The sequence below is a fragment of the Meles meles genome, chromosome 11 (assembly GCF_922984935.1).
Source record: "Meles meles chromosome 11, mMelMel3.1 paternal haplotype, whole genome shotgun sequence".
Lineage (NCBI taxonomy): Eukaryota > Metazoa > Chordata > Mammalia > Carnivora > Mustelidae > Meles > Meles meles.
This window is the reverse complement of record NC_060076.1, coordinates 1,713,586-1,733,433: the sequence shown is the minus strand read 5'-3', so window position 1 is coordinate 1,733,433 and position 19,848 is coordinate 1,713,586. Positions and strand designations below refer to the sequence as shown.

Sequence of the window (19,848 nt, the reverse complement as noted above, 5' to 3'; positions counted from 1 at the left end):
TCGTGCCCACACCCCCTCCATGGAGGGACGAGTGTGGCCGCTCGCCTCTGAAGACTGAGGACTGTCCCAGGGATGGGGCCCAGGTTGAGCCCGTCTGGTCCCCAGGGCTGGTGGCCCGACCCCAGCTGTTTGAGCCTCAGGCTCCCCGCAGCCTCTGGGCCCCGGACCAGGCCCACCGCGGCAACCCTGAGGGACACCCCACCTCCAACCTTCTTCCTGGGCCCCTGGCAGCAGGAAGCAGGGGCCTCGGGCGCGCCCAGCCCTCCCCTCCAGGCCTCCTGCCTAGAACGGGTGCGTAGAAAGGTCGACTTCTTTGCTCACCCCAGCCTGTGGTGCGCAGCAGAGTTTGCTGGCCACGGGGGCCGACGCCCGGCCCCGAGACCACCACACTGTGGGTGGGTTCCCAGGGCCCATCTCCCGGCTCGCCCGTGGGTGGCTTCCTGGGAGCTCGGTCACCAGCCCTGTCCCAGGGCCTTGAGCCACAGCAGGACCAGCCATCGGGGAGGGGGTAGCCCCAGCCAGGGTCACAGTCCTGCCCACGAGGGCATCGGCCACACCCCATGTGCAGCCACGCATGCGGACTTCTGGCCCAGGCCCATCTCTCTGGGGCAGTGTGAGCCAGAGCCGGCCACTGGGGGCACCCCGATCAGTCCGGGTGGGGGGGCGGGGTGTGCCAAGCCCCAGGCCGCGCACAGGGGCCATCAATCACTTAACCCTCCATCCGGGAATGGACGTTTTGCCAGATTTCCCAGGAAGGAGCCTGAGACCCAGAGAGGGCAGGTAACAGCCCCGGCCTGGCTCCCTCGAGGCGATGTGGCAGACGGTCCCGTCACTGTTCCTTTCCCAGGTGAGGAGGCCGGGGCTCAGGCAGGCGCAGGGGCCGCAGAGCAGCCAGGCAGCCAAGAGGCCTCAGGAGGGCCAGACCATCTGTGTCCCGGGGCCCCTCGCTTCTTCCCTTGAGCTCACAGAGCCCAGAGCGCGTCCTTCAGCCGGACCAGCCTGCGGGGGCACGGGGGGGCTCGGGTCGGGACCAGGCGGCTGGGAAGGCGTCTCCTCCTGAGTCCACCGCGCCCCTTGGGTCTTGTCATGCTCATCACCACCGGCACCTCGGGGTGCGGACAGCTCAGCGCTTGCACCCGTGGCGGGGCTAGAAGCGGGCAGCCGCAGCTCATGAAAAATTAAAAGCTCAGGCGGCTTCCTGTGCTCCCCGGCCCTGCAGGCTCGGTCCGCGTGGCCACGTCCGCCAGACTTTTCGCGTCCATCCACAGGCCGCTGGCTGCTGGCCACCGACCGCCTTGGGGGCTGTCCCAGTGGGTGTCTGCGGCTGCCCCACAACGGGACAAGGGCCGGCCAAGGTGTGACTAGGGTTCCACTTCTGAGGAGCGGGGGAGGGAAGCGACAGTGTCCGGGGCGCCCCACAAGCCCAGGTCAGCGGTCCTGACCCCGCAGGCCCGGGAGGTGGGGGACGATCGGGAAAAGCTCCCAGGCAGTAAGAGGCTGGCGGGAAGCAGGGGCAGGGGGTCGGGGTGCCAGGGAAGGAGCTGGGGGCCCCCTGGGTTTTCCCGACAGAGAGAGCGGGAAGGATCTAGGGACTCAAGCCTCCTGCCCTTTGTTTTTTGTTTTTTTTTTAAAGGTTTTATTTATTTGACAGAGAGAGATCACAAGTAGGCAGAGAGGCAGGCAGAGAGAGAGGGAAGCAGGCTCCCCGCTGAGCAGAGAGCCCGATGCGGGGCTCGATCCCAGGACCCTGAGACCATGACCTGAGCTGAAGGCAGAGGCTTAACCCACTGAGCCACCCAGGCGCCCCCTCCTGCCCTTTGTCTCACCTGCTGGTGTCCAGCCTCCCAGAAGGCACAGGCAGGGGGGCAGAAGCGCTGGAAGGGCACTCGGCCGCATAGAGGGTGGCCCCGGGAGGAGGTGGGTCTGAGGTCTGACGTGGAGGAGGAAGCCACTTCTGGCCTGGGGAGGGGCTGGTCCTGCTGGTTTAGGGAGCAGCACCCCAAGGGGTGATGCTGGAGGGCAGCAGGGGCTCGGAGGAGGGTGGGGAGGGGACCGGAGCTGGTGGCGGTGGAGGACAGCGTGGTCAGTGTCCTCGGAAGCTGCGGAGGAAGGTGCCCCACGGCTACCAGTGCCCCAGGGCAGGCGGGGCCTTGCTGGCCAGGGACAAGCCAGAGTGGACGGCCCAGGTGGTGTGGGGAGACCCATGTCGAGGCTTCGCTGGGACAGGGCCAGAGTGACGGGGAGGGTGTGTTCCTGAGCTGGGTGCTCTGGGGCCCTGGGGAGACCCTCGGGCTCACTGAGTCCCATCTGCCCATCTGTCCTCCTGACCTGACCAGACCGGGCGCAGGCCCCAGCGGGCTTGTCTGACCAACTCCCCAGAGAGACTCTCGGGGGCCCCCAACCCAGCTCCAGGTGACACCTCCAGAGGCAGACGGGATTCGGGGGCTCTGAAGGAAGCCCAGAGAGCAGGGGGCAGCGCTCCAAAGGGAGAGAGGAAAGGAGCCTGGGCTGGATCCGGGGCGTGTGCTGGGTCTGGGGCGTGTGCTGGGGTCCGGGGCGTGTGCTGGGGAACCAGGAAGTACGCTGGCCCCTGGCTCTGGGGTCGGAGCGCACTGGTCTATGGAAGCTCCTTCCTGCTGCTCGGCTCCAGGAGTCCAGGTTGTGGCCGGGTGACCCCCTGCACCGGACACGAGAGGGGAGAGGGGCCCACACCACCCCTGTCTTTCTGGGGCCCTTCTCGAGCCCTGTGACCGACAGAGGCCACCGTGGCCGGGGCCGAGGCCCCCAGCCCGGAGCAGGGCGGGGGGGGGGGCAGACGCCCAGTCCGAGGCCCCTCCCGAGGGCCCACGACCAGGGCCAGCGCGGACGGCCTCCGTCTGAGTCTGTGTTGCGTGTACTCTGCCCACAGCAGCATGTGGGGAAGGAGGACGGCTGCAGCCGCCCCGGCCCAACAGCCCCGCCCCTGTCAGGGTGAGAGCCGGGCTAACTTCTGCCGGGGGGTGCCCGGGGCCGCGGTTCACAGCCCACGTGACGGAGCCCCTGCCCTGGTGGGTGGTGGCCGGGAGGCCGGCAGGAGGACAGGCTGCCCGCCACAGGATCCCTGGTCCCAGGACCACGCCCCGCCTGTCCTGCTTGCTGTCGTCACTGGAGTTTCTATGCCGGGGGACCCTGAACCCCCACCAGACCAGCGCGTGGGGCAGAGCGGCCACAGGGGGCCCCTGTGTGAGGCCAGAGCTGTGGCGGCCAGTGGCCCTTTGCCCCAGGCCCTGTGTCACCACCGGGGACCAAATGACCCTTCCCCGAAGCGACTCCCTCACTGACGTGCTGGCCCTGCTTCGGTCCGTCCCAGGACGCTGGGGGCCTGAGCAGGACTGGGAGCCTGTGGGCGTCGGCGAGCCCGAGGGCGCGAGGGCAGCCGGGGCCGGAGGGGCCGGTGCTGGCCTGGCTGCAGGGGAGGTCGCGCCTCCCAGCCCTCCGCGTGACCGTCCTGCAGGCTGCAGCGAGTCTCAGGCCGCAGCCACCAGGGGCCATCAGACAACTATGAGCTTCTATGAACTATGAGCAACTATGAGCTTCCAGAACATTCTACGTAGATGAGCTGGCATGTTTTGAGCCGTGCTGAAGGCCTCACAGGGTGCATTTAATCTGGGTGAATGGCTGCCTGTGACAGTCAAGGCTGGGGGCCTGTGGGGGTCACCCTCAGGGCCTGGAGGGCCCTGGTGGGAAGCAGGTGGCTGCTGACCGGCCCCCGCTGTGCCCACTGGCTTTGCAAGGGTGAGGCGGGCAGGTCTGCCAGGAGCACACGGATGCCTGGATCACTGGGGGGGCGGGGGGGGCTGCTTGTCCTGCGACGCCCTCTGTCCGTCTGTCCGCCCAGCTCCTGAAGTGCAGGGGTAGCGGGTCCGGCCCCGGGGGAGCCCCCGCTGGCCAGAGCCCCCCATGGCCCTCTCCCCGCCCCCAGGGTCCAGGTGGAGTTCTACGTCAATGAGAACACCTTCAAGGAGCGCCTCAAGCTGTTCTTCATCAAAAACCAGAGATCCAGTGAGCAGGGGCGGGGGCCGGGGCCTGCGGGGGCAGCAGGGTTGTGGGGGCCGGAGGGGGACGTCACTGAGCCAGGGGGCCTGTGCAGGGCAGGGGCTGGGGCGGAGGAGGGGCTTTGTCAGTGAGTGGTGGACCCAGGGCAGGGGGGAAAGGCCCCTGGTCTCAGCTTCAGGCCCTGGAAACTGTGGGGACTCTGCTCCCCTGCTGGACACTGGGCTGGAATCAGGACCCTCCTACCCGCCCCCTGTAAGCTTCCCTGCTCCCCTCCGTGCAACCCCCCCTTCCCCTGTAGGTTCCCTCCACTTCCCCAGCAGGAGCCTGGCCACCTCAGACTCTTACGGGCACACAGGGTGGGGTGTGGCGGTACCACCGGGTCCTCACCCGTCCCGGTGCCCCCGAGAATCCCTTCCTCCCATACTGAGGAGTGGGTGGCCCAGGGAGCTGTCTGCACCCCTGTCTGTAGGGCAGGACAGTAGCAGCCCCCGACCATACAGAGCGGTCCCTCAGTCCCCGGGGCAGCCCAGCCCAGGGGGTCCCAGGGGCCCGGGGGCGGGGGGGAGATGCCGGCAGTGACGGGGGACCGTCACCGCGGGACTCCGGTGGTACAGGAGCCCTGATGGCCGCTCCCCCGCAGGCCTGAGGATCCGGCTGTTCAACTTCTCGCTGAAGCTGCTCACCTGCTTGCTGTACATTGTCCGCGTGCTCCTTGACGACCCAGCCCTGGGGATCGGATGGTGGGTGACGCGGGGCGGCCGCTGGCCAGGGCCAAGACTGCGGGGGTCTGCATGGGGTGTGTGCCGGCGTCCGGCCCAGCCCGGCCCCTCGGGGACTCCTGCCTTCCCTGTGTCCTCACTCAGGGTCCTGCTGAGCCTGGGGACAAGGGCGCCCCGGCCGTGGTCGGCGGCCGGCCATGCCTCCAGTGGAGCACAGGAGGGGCTCGGCCAGCGGCTCGGTGCCGGCTTCGGCCAGGGAGGGGGCAGGACACAAGCCAGCCTGGGCTGCATGCGGTGCCACGGCTCCTCCTGGGCCCCCATCCCTGGCAGGGGGCACCCGCCGCCCCCCCAGGTCTGGGCTGTCACGCAGGCTCACGGATGCCCCGCGTGGCCTTGCTGCTTCGGGTTCTGCTGGTCGCCCTTGGGGGACGCCTGCTTTTCTCGCCGGCCGGCTGGCGGAATCATCTCTCTGTGCCTGGCAGTCTCAGGGACACCTCGGGTGGCCCCTTCTCTCCCACACCGGACCGGGGGACAGGGCCCCGGAAGAGGACACCTTTCCCCTCCTCTGCCATCCCTGGGCTTCCGATGCCCGGGCGTGTGGCTCTGGACAATCCCGTGTCCCCCGTGTCTCCTCTAAGTTGACTTTCTGAGCTTCGTCTCTAGTCCGGCCCGTCTCTCCGCGTCGGGCCCCGATTCCCGGAGCTCCCCTTGCTTCAGGCAGGCGCGGCCTTCCCGCTTCTCCCGAGATGGCGTCGGGAACTGGGCTCTTGCTTGCGGTTTTCTCTTTGGCTCGGTCTCTGCTTCTCCGGAGCTCGCGCTGAGTGAGTGTCCGCAGCCCCAGGCGAGGGCCGCAGAGCCGGGTCAGCCCGCCGGGCTCCCTCCGCAGAGCCAGTCTTCTTGCCTCTTCCCTGAGGGTAGGGCGCGGCCACCGGGCTCCCAGGCCGAGCCAGGGAGGAAGCTAGGGCCCAAGGACAGGCCAAGCTGCACTCCACTCCTGTCTGCCCCGGGCCTGGTGTCCCCAAGCCACACACTGTTTCGCCTCCCTTGGAACCCCTCCGCCCTCACCCTGGGGGCTGCACAGATCCGGCCGTGGGGGTTTGAGGAGAAAACTGAGGGTTCTGACTCTCAAACCCCTTCCCTGAGTTCATGTCACCTTCTCTCATCCCCCCGCGCACCCTGAGGCGTCTGGTTCCACAACCCTGCAGGGCCCACGTCTATTATAGTCATCGTCCAGTGCCCAGCACGTGGCTGGGCAGGGGGGAGGGCGAAGGGAAGGAGGAGGGACCGGGGGAGGGATGGGGGGATGGGGGGTGGGGGGTGGACGGAGGAGTCATGAGTGAGTGTGTGGCGGTTGGATGGACGGAGAGATGGACGAGTGAATTACGGAGAGTACATGGAGGGATGGTGGCTGGTGGCTGGGTGGACGGACGGATGGTGGATGGACAGATGGCGGTCTGGGTGGAGGGGAGGACAGCCAGCCACGTCTACGAGCACTGAGTTCACAACATTAGCCCCAGTAAGGCTCAGGGAAAGGGTGAGTTGGAAGAAAAGGAGGAGGGAGCTGCCTGTCACCATGGGGCTCTGTGAGCGCGAGGTCCCCTCAGTCCGTGCCCCCCCTCCCCCCCCCCCCTGCGTTGGTTATATCCCGGGGCAGATGATCAGGCCTGCCACGCCCCTACCGCCCCTACCGCCTTCCCAGGGAGTGGAGAGCTTTGTTCCTGGGAGTGACCCAGAGACGTGCGTCTTGGAGTCACCACCTCAGGGTGGGAGCTCGCTGCCTGTCCCCCGTCCCTCACGCGTCGTCCTGCCTCGTGTGCGGCAGCTCGGGACTCCGGGGGCCTCCACGATCCCTCTCCGGCCCGCCCCAGCGCCTTCTGGTCAGACCAGGCCGAAGCCCCAGCTCTTCCCTGGGCTCTGCCTTCCCTGTCCCGGCGTGCTGTGCTTTCCCACCCCGGCCTGGGGGTCCACGCGCCCTGGGTGGGGTGCAGAGGGGGGTCCCGGCGTGCTCCCGCGCCCGCGGCAACCTTGGGAAGCGTGTCTTCAGGGCCTCGGCCTGGCCAGCTCTCTCTCTCCACAGCTGGGGCTGCCCGAAGCGGAACTACACCTTCAACAGCTCCTCCTCTGAGATCAACTGGTGAGTCCCCTGGCCGAGCCCCTCAGGACGGGCGCGGGGCCTTCGCCTGTGCGCTGGGCGGTACCAGGGTGCCCCTGGAGAGCCCCCTGAGGCCTCGGGGGCAGCGTTAGACTTAGAGGCACCACCACGTGACTTGACAGCAGCCCCCACTCCAGCTCAGCCCGCAGATGGCGTGGGGGTGGGGGCAGCGGCAGGGAGGGTCCCGAGTGAGTCGAGGCTGCTCCCCGGTGTGCGGCACCGTCACCCAAGGAGAGCCGTGGCCCCAGAGCGACCAGGATGCCTGCTTCAGAGTTCAGGATGCGTCCCCCAGGGCTCGGCCACCTCCTGGGTAGAGGGGCTTCTGGCTTCCCACTCACTCAGTTTGTCCCCTTCCCCGCTGGACTGCACCCCCCGGAGCAGGGGAGGAAGGGAGCCCCGGGCTCGGTGAGCCCCAGTGAGCCTGTCCAGGGTGAAGGGCCCCCCTGAGCCTGCAGCCCTGCCCCACGACCCCGGCTTCGGGCCTGGCCTCCTCTCCTGGGGAGCCTCCCCTTCCCCTCCTGTTCTTGTCCCCTCCGGGGGCAAGGCTGGTGCCCTCCATCCTCCCAAGGAGCAGCTCGGGTCACCAGAGGCCCGGGGGGTTGGGGGGCAACAGCCCAAGGCTCACCTCCCTCCCTCCCCAGGGCGCCCATCCTTTGGGTGGAAAGAAAGATGACTCTGTGGGCGATTCAGGTGAGTGGGGGGCATGGCTCCGGGTGGGCCCTGCCCCCCCCAGCCCCACTCAGGCTCCGCCCCTCCTAGGTCATCGTGGCCATAATCAGCTTCCTGGAGACAATGCTCCTCATTTACCTCAGCTACAAAGTGAGTACCCCCTCGCCTGGCCCTCCCCTCTGACCCCCCACCCCAGTCCTGGCCGGCTTGCCCCCTACCCCGTTCCCTGACCTCCTGGCTGGTTTGCGTCTCTCTTCCGCCACCCCGGCGCCCAGGGGAACATCTGGGAGCAGATCTTCCGCGTCTCCTTTGTCCTGGAGATGATCAACACGCTGCCCTTCATCGTGACGGTGGGTGAGCCCCGGCCGAGCGGGGGGGGCCCCCAGGGCCAGCCCCTGACCTGTCTCCTCCACAGATATTCTGGGCGCCCCTGAGAAACCTGTTCATCCCCGTGTTTCTGAACTGCTGGCTGGCCAAGCACGCCCTGGAAAACATGATCGTAAGCCCCGAGCCACGCAGCGGCCGGCCTCCCCGGGTCTGAGCTCCCCAGGATGCCCCCCGCCTGGCAGGGAGCTGGCCACCGTCCCTCCATGCCCAGGAAGCCGTGCTGAGGCGCGGCAGCACACGGCCTCTGTCATGGCTTAAGGCCCGTCTCGACCCTCCGGTCTCTGTCCCCACCGGGACCCGCGGTGGCCTCGTGCAGCAGCCGAGTCCAGCCAGAGCTTTGCCTGCAGCTGCGGGAGGAGGGGCGGGAGCCCACGGGCCACATGGACCGGCCCATGTGACCCAGACCCAGGGACAGACCCTCTGTCGAGTGTCTGGCCAAAACCCCTTTACCGAGCTGTCAGCTGGCAGCGGGACACGGGCTCCCCCAAGGCACACCCCCATCCGCACTGAAGCCAGGTCCTTCCGGTCTGTGCCCCCGGCAGCCCCCCACCATGGGGGACGTGAGAGGGGCCGAGGGCAGGTGTCCCGCAGGGGGGCCCAGGCTGCCGACGCACCCGCTCGCTCGCTCCCAAGCCCTGGGACGCGCGGCGGGAAGGGCCCCAGCTGCGGGGCGGTCCCAGGCGGTGGCCCTGACCGGCGGCGTCCCGCAGAACGACATCCACCGCGCCACCCTGCGCGCGCAGTCGGCCGTGTCCAACCAAGTGCTCGTCCTCTTCTGCACCATGCTGTGTCTGGTGTTCACGGGGTGAGTGCGCCCTGCGGGGGGCCGGCCACCCTCGCCTGCGCGTCCCGGAGGTCAGGGAGGCCCCGAGGGGGCGGTCGGCAGTCCGGCCCTGGGCCGAGGGGCGGCTCGGAGCCCACACTCGCAGCCGGCGGGGGCCCGAGTCCAGCTCCTCTAGGAGGAGGCCGGGGATGTGCCCTGCCCGGTGCTGGTGAAGCTGGTCACCACCTCCCGTCCCTCGGGCAAAGAGGCAGGACAGGCACCAAGGCCTGGGAAAGAGAGAAGGAGGGCCACAGGCTTCCTGGCCACACACCCCCCCCGCCCTCCCAACACACACAGAGCCCAGCAGAGCTGGGGGCTCAACCTGATCTCTCCCTGTGCCTGTCCCCTGGGGGAGGGTCTCTGAGCCCCTCTCTGTGTTGAGCACCCCATGGTGGGTGCTGTGGTTCCCCCAGGCCCTGCCAGCAGCACCTTCCGTCTGGGGACTGGGCCTGGGGGTCACATGCGCGGGAAGCAGGGCTGTCCAGCTGGGCCCGGGAGGGGCTGGACAATCCCCACACCCCGTCTGACCTCCTGGGTGAGGAGGCTGGCAGGTGGGGTGGCGTGTGGGGGCTCACAGCGGGGGCACGCCCAGTCCCACGGGCCCCCAGGCCCACATTCAGCCAGTGCACGAACTTCGGGGTGCATTTTCCAGGGGCCTCGAAAGCCGTGGGCCGGAAAGGGAATGTCTGGGGGAAATCCGACGGGCGGGGTTGTGCGGGCTCTGGCCGACCGTTTGGGGGGGGGACACCCAGAGCCCACAGGGACTGAGCCAGACTCAGGACTACATGTGGGGTGGGGGGGTCCCCCGGCCAGTGACGGGGCACCAGGGGAGCTGTGAGGTGGCCCCGGCGCCGCTCACGGCCCTCTGACCGCCCGGTCCCCAGGACGTGCGGCATCCAGCACCTGGAGCGAGCGGGCGAGAACCTGTCCCTGCTCACCGCCTTCTACTTCTGCATCGTGACCTTCTCCACCGTGGGCTACGGCGACGTGACGCCCAAGATCTGGCCGTCGCAGCTGCTCGTGGTCATCATGATCTGTGTGGCGCTGGTGGTGCTGCCGCTGCAGGTGCGTCCCGCCCGCGCCCCCCCACCCCCACGCCCGGCTCGGGACGGAGGAGAGCCGGAGACCCGTGTGGGACGGGAGGGGGCGAGCCCTTCGGCTCCGGCCCTGCGGGAGCCGCGCCGTCTGGGGCTGGTGTGGCCACCGCCAGCGGGTCGGGTCGAGGAGCCAGGGGCCGCGCTCTCAGTGGGGGACCGTGGCCTGTTGGAGGAGACGGGCCGGGGCCTCAGGAGCAAGGATGCGGCTGAGCTCCGGCCAGAGCAGCTGCCCGCCCCCTCGTGGAAGGTGGAAGGGGGCGGTCCCCGTTTTCTCCCCGTGTCCCTCTGCTCAAGTCCGCTGCCTGGTTAGCTCCCGCGGACAAGAGCAAAGGCAGCGGCCACCACGGACCGCGTGTCACACGCAGACTTCACACGGTAGAGACGTCCTGACCCTGTCTGAGCTCGCATCTAGTCCAGGGCGACAGCAGGGTGACTCCGGCTGGACACCCCGAGGGAGGCTCCCTTTCACAGCTTGCCCGCTTCTGGAGCCGCCGGACCCCTGGGCTCCCCCAGCTCATGGCTCCATCCGTCCCCTCCCCGCTCCCCGCCTCACATGCCTCCTCCTCCTCGGTCTCCGCGCCCACTGCCCTCCTTTTGGGGCACCAGACATTGGAGGAGGCCCACTCCAGTCCTGTCTGACCTCACCCTAACTAATCTCGCCTGCAAAGACCCTGTTTCCACGGAAGGTCCCAATGGGGAGGTTCCCAGTGGGCGTGAATCTTAGGGGACACGGTGGAACCTAACACAGTCAGGTCACTTAGCTGCCTCTTGGCCCCGGGAGGCAGACACCATCGTGCCATCTTACAGAGGGGGCAGCTGAGGCCCGGAGTCCATGCACGCGGCCCCCACCCCACATGGGTGACCCCTCCAGCCGCAGAGCCAGTCCTATGCTTCAAGGCCACGGGGTCTTGTCCCCAGAACCTAGCAGGTGCGCCCTAAACTCAGTGAAACGATCCCATCTCGGCGGGATAGAAGCGGGCGGCCCAGCAGGGGCGCACACACCGGAGGGCAGCCCCCGAAGGCAGGGGTGTTGAATCTCAGGCCCGGGAGATAGCGCGGGAACTGCCAGAGAAGGAGGCCGCCCACACCCCCGCGGGTCCACGGAGCCCTGCTCCCCTCCCGAGTCACTTGTACCCCTCCCTCTCCTTCCTACTTCAGAAGGACTCACAGGGGGCGGGTGCCAGGCTGGCGTCCCTGAGGCGTGGGCGGGAGGGGGGGGCAAGTCCCCATGGGACAGAAGAGTCTCTTCTGCGCCAGGAGTCGGGATTTCAGTCCTGTTGCCTGAGAGTTTCCTGCCACCCCCAGGCTTCCCCAAAGGGATCTTTGGGGCCCATGGCGACCCCAAGTTCTCATCATGGCCCCCATGTTGGGAGCGTGGACTTGGGCATCGCGTCACCGTTGCCAGCCTCCGGGGGCCAGAAAGCAGGGTGTCCGTCCCCCCGCGGCCTGTGCTGTCGGGGAAGGGGGCTGTGCGTGTGCAGCGCCCGTGAGGGAGTGCCCCTTCCCTGCACGCCCCTGAGCCGGGCCCCCGGGACACGGCGGCTCTCCCCCTCAGTTTGAGGAGCTGGTCTACCTGTGGATGGAGCGCCAGAAGTCGGGCGGGAACTACAGCCGCCACCGGGCGCAGACGGAGAAGCACGTGGTGCTGTGCGTCAGCTCCCTCAAGGTGGACCTGCTCATGGACTTCCTCAACGAGTTCTACGCGCACCCCCGGCTGCAGGTGAGCGCCGCGGCCGATCCCCGCTGTCTGCACCGCGCTGCGCCTGAGCCGCGGTGGGACTGACCCCGCCCCCCGCAGGACTATTACGTGGTTATCCTGTGCCCCACCGAGATGGACATCCAGGTCCGCAGGGTCCTGCAAATCCCCCTGTGGTCCCAGCGGGTCATCTACCTCCAGGGCTCTGCGCTCAAAGACCAGGACCTCATACGAGCCAAGTGAGTGCCGGCCCGGGTGAGGGAGGGGCCGAGTGGGGAGGATCATCGGGGCAGCCAGGGGCTCCCACTCGGGCTCCGGGCCCACAGCCCTCCCAGGCCAGCCAGGCCCCACATGCACCCCACCTCGGAGCACCAGGGCATGCCCAGCCTACCTGCCCTCCCGTGCCCAAGGGTCAGCCTGCCGGGGCTCCCGCTCTCCCCTGCTCCGGGATGGGAGATGCAGTCAGGTTCCGGGAATGGCTCCAGGTGGGGTCAGGGTGGGAAGGCGGGGGCCGTGGGCAAGGTTTCTTTTAAAGACAAGCTGCGGGATGCCTGGGCGGCTCAGTACGTTAAGCGTCTGCCTTCGGCTCGGGTGGTGATCCCGGGGTCCTGGGATCGAGCCCCACATCGGGCTCCCTGCTCCGCGAGGAGCCTGCTTCTCTCTCCCACTGCCCCTGCTGCGTTCTTGTGCTCTGACAAATAAAATCTTAAAAAAAAAAAAAGACAAGCTGCCAGAGTGACTTGAGGTAAGAAGACCAAGCTGTCGGATGGAACTTCCCAGAATGTGCCTCTGCACGCTGCAGGACAGCCCAGGAGACCCCCCTCGCCATATCTTCATTCCAGGGACCTCTACTCATCCTGTGATGGAGTGTGGGGCATACTGGCCAAGGGGAAGCAGTAGGCCCGATAGCCAGGGCGCCCCCCTGCCCACCTCCTGAGCCCTGGGTCCCCCTTCCTTCCTATAACGTTTTAGAAAGGACTCCAGCATGGAGGTGGCCGTGGCCAGGGGGCCCAGCCTCTCCTGTGACCCAGCACCCAGCTCCAGGCCAAGGGGCAGGGAGAGGCAGAGGCCTGGCAGGGGCAAGCATGAGCCAGCGTGGGTAGGCGGCAGGGCAGCATGTTGGGGAGGGAGCGGCCTCCCTGCCCTGGGGCGTGAGCACGTCCTCGGTGCCCTTGCTGCAGCCAGGGGCTCTCAGAGGTGGGAGAGGAGAGCAGAACCGGCCATCCAAGTCGCTTGGGTGGGACAGGCCAGCAAGTGGACAAGGGTCCAGCCTCTTCACCACCACACGCTCTCCCCCATTCTGCGCCCCAGCCCAGCCCTGGCTTAATAGGGTCTTAGAGGATGCCCCCCCCCCACCCCCCGCGATCTGGTCTGAGTCCTGACACTAGCCCATCAGCCCAGAGCGAGGTGGGGTCCGACGGGGCCCAGCCCTTCCGGCCTCTGAGCCCCTGACGTCTGAGACAGGAGCGTGGACGGTCCAGGCAGTGCTCAGACCTGGTGCTTTGCAGGATGGACAACGGGGAGGCCTGCTTTATCCTCAGCAGCCGCAACGAAGTGGATCGCACAGCGGCAGTGAGTGCCGCTGGCCCCGGGGGGCGAGCAGGGGGACACCTGAGGGCAGAGACCCTCCCCTGGGCTGCTGCCGCCCCTCAGCACTGACCCGGCCTCCCCTCCCCCAGGACCACCAGACCATCCTGCGAGCCTGGGCCGTGAAGGACTTTGCGCCCAACTGCCCCCTCTACGTCCAGATTCTCAAGCCGGAGAACAAGTTCCACGTCAAGTTCGCAGGTGCGTGGGGCCGGGTGTGCGCCCCCGTGGGGCGTTGGAGGGCTGGAGCCCCCGCGAGCTCACAGAGCCTATGGGGGCTGTGGGGCGCGGTGAAGCCCACGCAGGCGTCCCCGTGGGAGGGGACCGTCGGGCACGCGGGCCCCAGTGTCCGTGGGGCCTCCGAGAGGTACCTCCGTGGTCGCGCTCCCGCTGGGCTGCCGGTGGGGGGGGGCAGACCCCGCCCTGCACGGTCCTCAAGCTGGGAGTCAGGCTGGGGGTGGGGGCGCGAGGCCCGGGCGGCCACCTGCCCCGTCCCGCCGCAGACCACGTGGTGTGCGAGGAGGAGTGCAAGTACGCCATGCTGGCCCTCAACTGCATCTGTCCCGCCACGTCCACGCTCATCACGCTGCTGGTGCACACGTCCCGCGGCCAGTGAGTGCGCGGCCCGGGCGGGGGCGGGGGCGGGGCCGTCCGGGCGGGGCCTGCTGGGCTCCGCCCTCAGCGCGAGGCGGGGCGGCGGGGGAGGGGGCCGTGGGCCGCCCGCCGGGGCCGCTGACGGGCGGCCGCCCCGCAGGGAGGGCCAGGAGTCCCCGGAGCAGTGGCAGCGCATGTACGGGCGCTGCTCGGGCAACGAGGTGTACCACGTGCGCATGGGGGACAGCAAGTTCTTCCGCGAGTACGAGGGCAAGAGCTTCACCTACGCCGCCTTCCACGCGCACAAGAAGTACGCGCCCGCGGGCGGGGACCGGGCGGGGCCGCGGGCGGGGGCGGGGCGCCGAGGGGCGGGGCCCGGGGCCGCGGGAGGGGGGGAGGGGCCTCGGGGCCGCGGGAGGGGGGGAGGGGCCTCGGGGGTGGGGAGAGGGCGGGGGCGGGGCGCCAAGGGGCGGGGCCCGGGGCCGCGGGAGGGGAGAGGAGGGGCCTCGGGGGGCGGGGCCTCGGGCGGGGGCGAGCCGCCGAGGGGGCAGGGCCCGGGGCCGCGGGAGGGGGCGGGGGCGCGGGCGGGGGCGGGGCCGCGGGTCGCCGGCAGCCGCCGCCGGACCCCGCCAAGACGCGCCGCGCGCAGGTACGGCGTGTGTCTCATCGGGCTGAAGCGCGAGGACAAGAGCATCCTGCTGAACCCCGGGCCGCGGCACACGCTGGCGGCGGCCGACACCTGCTTCTACATCAACATCACCAAGGAGGAGAACTCCGCCTTCATCTTCAAGCAGGAGGAGAAGCAGAAGAAGAAGGGCTTCCCGGCGCAGGGGCTGTACGACGGCTCCTCCCGCCTGCCCATGCACAGCATCGTGGCCTCCATGGGTGAGCCCCCGCCCGCGCCTCGTGCTCCCGTCGGTCCCCACCGCCCCGCAGGGCCCTCGGGGGCGTCCCAGTGTCCGACCTGGGAGGGGGGTGGGGGGAGGCCAACCTCACCAGCGGTCCCACCTCCGATCCGCGAACCAGCCGTCCCCAGCAGAGCCCAGGGAGGGACGGCCAGCCAAGGCCAGCCGCTCTGCTCCAGGGACAGTGGCCATGGACCTCCAGAACACAGAGTGCCGGCCCGCACAGAGCGGTGGGGACGGCGGGGACGGCAGGCTCGCGCTGCCCACAGAGAACGGCTCGGGCAGCCGGCGGCCCAGTATCGCACCCGTCCTGGAGCTGGCCGACAGCTCAGCTCTGCTGCCCTGCGACCTGCTGAGTGACCCGTCGGAGGACGAGATGACGCCGTCAGACGACGAGGGGCTGTCGGTGGTGGAGTGAGTGCCCCTGCACCCAGACAGAAGCTTCCAGTCGGGGGCGGACGCAGGCCTGGGGGCTGGGGCCAGCAGGGAGGGAGGGAGAAGGCGCCGTGGGCTGAGTCAGGGCTTCATGGGAGACCACGTTTGGGAAACGGAATGAAAGCTGGGCTGTGCCCCCTGTCCCGTCTCCCCTCCGCATCGTACCGCGGGATGCCACACCCGCGGGCCGGGTGTGCTCAGAGGGGGAGGCTGTCCTCTATTGAGGTCACGGTAGGGGAGCCTTTGGGGAGGCGCCATCCAGCCCCAGAGGCAGGTGGCGTGGCTGGCCGCCAAGGCCGTGTCCCCAAAGCCAGCTGGAGACAAAGCAGAAGGCTGTCCCCTCCCCACGCTGCTCAGGGCCCGGCTGTGGCCGCCCCCGTGTGGGGTGCACTGGGTGCTGCTGGGGAGACCAGCCCAGCCCCCGGCAGCCGGCAGAGAGGGGCCGAGGGCCAGCGTGGGCCCACGGGCTGGGGTGCTGGCGGCTTCAGGGAGGGCACGAGCCTCGGGTTATGCCCGTGATCGCAGGCTCTGTGTGAGCTCGTGTGTGTCCACGAGTTGTGTGTGCGTGTGCATGCTGCGTGGCTTCTCACCTCAGACCCCTTCGTCCCGGCCCAGCCCTCCTCCCCCGACACGCAGTCCCCCGACGGGGTCTGGCGCCTCCGTGTGGCCACTCGGGGGCACAGCCCTGCCGCGCTGGGGGGTGCGGGACCAGCCGGGGTAGGGCCGCGGGGGCGGAGCCGGAGCCCCCAGGACCCCCGGACAGGGCGGCTCCTGTCTCCCACACCAGGTATGTGAAGGGCTACCCCCCCAACTCGCCCTACATCGGCAGCTCCCCCACCTTGTGCCACCTTCTGCCAGTGAAGGCCCCGTTCTGCTGCCTGCGGCTGGACAAGGTGGGTCGCTCCCCCTCGCTCCAGGGGACTTGGCCTTGCGAGGTAACCGCGAACTTCCAGAGAAGCTGCAAGACGAGGAGGAGATCCTGGGCCTTTGCCCAGACTCGCCGCGTTAGCTCTCGGCCTCCGCAGGCATGCGGGTTTTACCCGCACCCCCTGGGAGCAGGTGGACCCCTTCCCCCTGCCCCCCTCCCGTGTGCTTCCTGAGAGTCAGGATGTCCCTCAGCACCCCTGTTGGGTCCACTGGCCACCTCGGAGCGCCCCCTTGTCCCACAGCCCTCGCTGCCCTTCACGCAGCAGGTTCCCCACCAGGACCCGTCCACACCTCGCGGTGCACACACCTGTCCTGACCCTTCTCACGTGGCTCTCAGCCCTGGCGTCTGGAGGCATGGACAGTGGTTTGGTGGCACCTGCCTTGGATGGGGGGATGGGTCTGAGAACTTTCTCGTGAGAAGACTCCGCCTGTGCACCTGGGGCCCGATCTCCGAAGGTGACGTGTCCTCGGAGGCGCCACATCCCTGGGGGTGCTGCTGTGGGTCACGTGGCCCACCCAGCTTCCTCCGCTTCTGCCCTTGTGGCTAGTGAGTCATGTGTGGGGAGACGTGGAAGATCTGTCCTCGCCTATGTGTGTCTCAGCCCGGATCCCCTCGCACCTGTTTTTAAGTGTCCAGCCGTGAGGAAGCGTGTCCGCTTCTGCACTTACCGGTTCGCACACTGTGGCCTCTGATTCCCCTTTGGTTCGGGGCCGCCACACGCCTACTCCTGTGGTGCTGCCGTTTGTGGCCAATCGTTACTGATTTCGGGGCTCGGACTTCCCTGTGTTGCGGGGGGAAGTCGTTCGGGCACGTTGGGACGGGACTGTGTCCCTGTTGTCCCCGGAACGCTTCCACAGCATCCCCGCCCTGTCGTGCACCTGCCCTGCTCCTGCCCTGGAGCCATTCCCCCAGGGAGCCCCGAGTCTCGGTGCAAAATGGGGGTGACACCAAGTTCTGGGTGCAGGCGCGCTCCCAGCCCCTGGGGTGCCGCAGCGGGTGGAGCTGGAACATGTGCAGACACGGATGGACACGCACACACGTGCACTGTACGCACACAACACGCACGACACAGACACGACGCGCACATGTGGCCTGACGTGCGCACACGGACATGCACCGCACATGCGGCTGTACACACGTGTGTGCGCATGACACACGCGTGTACACAGGCACACGCACGACACAGATTTCCTTTCTGCGTCTGCTGAGATGCAGGTTCGCACAGCGCCTCCCTCCGCTCCTGGATGTGGGGTCCCACGGCACCATCCCCTCCCGCCGTAGCTCTGCCCCAGGGCGGTCATGACGGAGCTGCCGCAGGCGGGGTGAACGGGTCTGCTGGGGCGTGTGGCTCCCAGGGGGCTGCTGCAGGCCGCGGAGGGGCCGGGGCCAGCAACTGGCCACCAGGTGCCTGTGGGCGCCCTTCGGCAAGGGGTCCCTGAGAAGCCTGGCGTCGCCACGGTGGCCGATGCCGTGTGAAAGTCAGTAAGCAGAAGCCCCCCAGAGACAGGAGGTGGGCAGAGGGAGCTCCTCATGGCCGCCATCAAGGGCAGAGCCAGCGGGAAGGGACGGGCTAGCCACGGGGCAGCCAGTGAGAGGCCACCACACCTGCCCCCAGTGGACTTTCAATTCAGAAGAGCCCCTCCCCACGCCCCCCTTCTCCGAAGCCCAGCAGGGCTGCTCTTCTCAGAACTGGCCCACGGCTGGTTCCGGGTGGAATCTCGCTTCTTCCCGGTAAACCCAGGTTTTGCTGGGACAGGAACGGGCGGTCTCAGTCCCAAGGCTGAGGTCGGCCCCGGCTCTCGGCAGGGCTGCAAACACAACAGCTATGAGGACGCCAAGGCCTACGGCTTCAAGAACAAGCTGATCATCGTGTCGGCGGAGACGGCGGGCAACGGGCTGTACAACTTCATCGTGCCGCTGCGGGCCTACTACAGATCCCGCCGGGAGCTCAACCCCATCGTGCTGCTGCTGGACAACAAGTGAGACCCTCCACGCACCCCTGCACCCGCTTGCAGAGGCCCCCTGTGTCCCCGGGCCCCCCGGTGCTCAGGAGCACCCTTCCTCCCGCACGGTTTCTCCTGTCCCCGCACTGCGAATGCCCAGGGGGGCCCTTGTCCAGCCCCAGCACCTCGACCCCCCCGAGCCTGGGGTCTGAGCCGAGCCAGTCCCCCTCCTGCACGGGGCCGTGGTTCTCCCTCAGGCAAAACAAGGCACAGCCGCGTGGTTCTGTAAAGGCCCCTCAGGTCTGATGCGCTGTGGTCTTGGGGGACCCCTGCTGCATCCAGCCCTTCTCACCCAGGGCAGGGCCCAGCTGGGCACGGGGGGGGGGGAGCGGCAGAGCAGGGCGGGCACCCACGGGACCTGCTGTCCCCACAGGCCTGACCACCACTTCCTGGAGGCCATCTGCTGCTTCCCCATGGTCTACTACATGGAGGGCTCCGTGGACAAGTAAGGGACGCCTGCCTCACCGGCTCCCTACGGAGCCCCTCCCTGCCCCGCCCCTCCCCCAGAGACTCCTCTCCGGGTGTGGGGAGCCCAGGAGGTGCAGGGGAGGGGGGTAAGGTGCCCGACCTGGCCCTCGGGGACCCCCTGCCACGTGGCCTGTCCCCCGACCCAGCCTGGACAGCCTGCTGCAGTGTGGCATCATCTACGCGGACAACCTGGTGGTGGTGGACAAGGAGAGCACCATGAGCGCCGAGGAGGACTACATGGCGGACGCCAAGACCATCGTCAACGTGCAGACCATGTTCCGGTGAGAGGCCGGGACTCGCTCCCGGGGCGCCGCAGCAGGGCCAGGCTGGGTCCAGAACCAGCGCCCCAGCCATCCAGGAGCCCGGCCCACTGCTGCCGCTGTGACCGGGGGACCCGTCCCGAGCCCCCGCTGCCCCATCTGTGACCGGGGGACCCGTCCCGAGCCCCCGCTGCCCCATCCGCCATTGCGGACCCCGCCCTGACCCCGCTGCCCCGCAGGCTGTTCCCCAGCTTGAGCATCACCACGGAGCTCACCCACCCTTCCAACATGCGCTTCATGCAGTTCCGGGCTAAGGACAGCTACTCTCTGGCTCTTTCCAAGCTGGAAAAGGTGAGCAGCCGCGCCGGACCTCCCCCGCCCCACGTGCTGAACCCAGGTCCCTGAGTCCGGAGGGAGTGGACCGGGGGGTTCTTGGGGCTCAGGGGCCGTGGAAGGCCGAGGCACCTGCTCTCCTCTGGCCAAAGGGGGCCTGAGACGGGGACTCAGCTCCCGTGTGAGGCTCCTTTGTTGCCCAGAGCCTTTAGGGGCCCTGGTCCCCCTAACGGCCAGGTCCAGGCCTGGCCATGCCCGGGGCTGAGGCTGCCCGCCATGTCCGTAAATACCAGCACGGGGTGGGGACATAGACTACTCATTCCCGCGTCCCACGTCCTGTGCCCAAACCGGAAACGTGACGGGTCTCCACCAGCGGGCAGGTGCACACAAAGGAGTTAGGGTCAGAGAGGGCAGGCAGATGCCCAGGACCACACAGTGGAGGGGAGGTGGGGTAGGAATCCACTGTGGGCTTCAGGGGGCTCCAGGAGGGACATCCGCTGGCTGGCGTTGGTGTGGTGCTCTGGGGCACAGGGATGGGCCACCCGGGACACAGGCCCCGGTGATATGGTCCCTGCTCAGGCCACTGGGGGCACCAGTGCGCAGCAAGGGGCAGGGCCTGTGCTGGGATGAGGGCAGGAGCAGGGAGCCTCGGCGGCCGTCCACCTGAGCCAGGCCTGGCCGTCAACCCCAGATAGAAGGGACGAGCGCTAGAGCTTCACCCTGACGCGGGCGGACGGTGGAAGGAGCCCAGGGGCAG

General features: G+C 68.6%; 1 protein-coding gene across 10 annotated transcripts in view; it reads left to right on the top strand.

Annotated features, from left to right (window-relative positions):
- KCNT1 (potassium sodium-activated channel subfamily T member 1) overlaps nt 1-19,848 on the top strand; it is a 52,205-nt gene that overhangs the window by 20,054 nt on the left and 12,303 nt on the right. For 7 of the 10 annotated variants that reach the window (XM_046023254.1, XM_046023251.1, XM_046023255.1 and 4 more), the window contains 22 exons: nt 3,962-4,041; nt 4,676-4,775; nt 6,832-6,888; nt 7,548-7,596; nt 7,666-7,725; nt 7,851-7,925; nt 7,991-8,074; nt 8,673-8,767; nt 9,670-9,850; nt 11,438-11,602; nt 11,681-11,817; nt 13,087-13,150; nt 13,258-13,366; nt 13,669-13,777; nt 13,920-14,069; nt 14,409-14,644; nt 14,844-15,078; nt 15,887-15,992; nt 17,834-18,006; nt 18,404-18,475; nt 18,645-18,779; nt 18,998-19,109. In XM_046023254.1, the coding sequence (XP_045879210.1) occupies nt 3,962-4,041; nt 4,676-4,775; nt 6,832-6,888; nt 7,548-7,596; nt 7,666-7,725; nt 7,851-7,925; nt 7,991-8,074; nt 8,673-8,767; nt 9,670-9,850; nt 11,438-11,602; nt 11,681-11,817; nt 13,087-13,150; nt 13,258-13,366; nt 13,669-13,777; nt 13,920-14,069; nt 14,409-14,644; nt 14,844-15,078; nt 15,887-15,992; nt 17,834-18,006; nt 18,404-18,475; nt 18,645-18,779; nt 18,998-19,109 (2,584 nt within the window). Of the gene's footprint in view, nt 1-3,961; nt 4,042-4,675; nt 4,776-6,831; nt 6,889-7,547; nt 7,597-7,665; nt 7,726-7,850; nt 7,926-7,990; nt 8,075-8,672; nt 8,768-9,669; nt 9,851-11,437; nt 11,603-11,680; nt 11,818-13,086; nt 13,151-13,257; nt 13,367-13,668; nt 13,778-13,919; nt 14,070-14,408; nt 14,645-14,843; nt 15,079-15,886; nt 15,993-17,833; nt 18,007-18,403; nt 18,476-18,644; nt 18,780-18,997; nt 19,110-19,848 lie in introns of those variants that run through there. The other 3 variants (XM_046023249.1, XM_046023246.1, XM_046023250.1) reach the window with 2 other exon arrangements.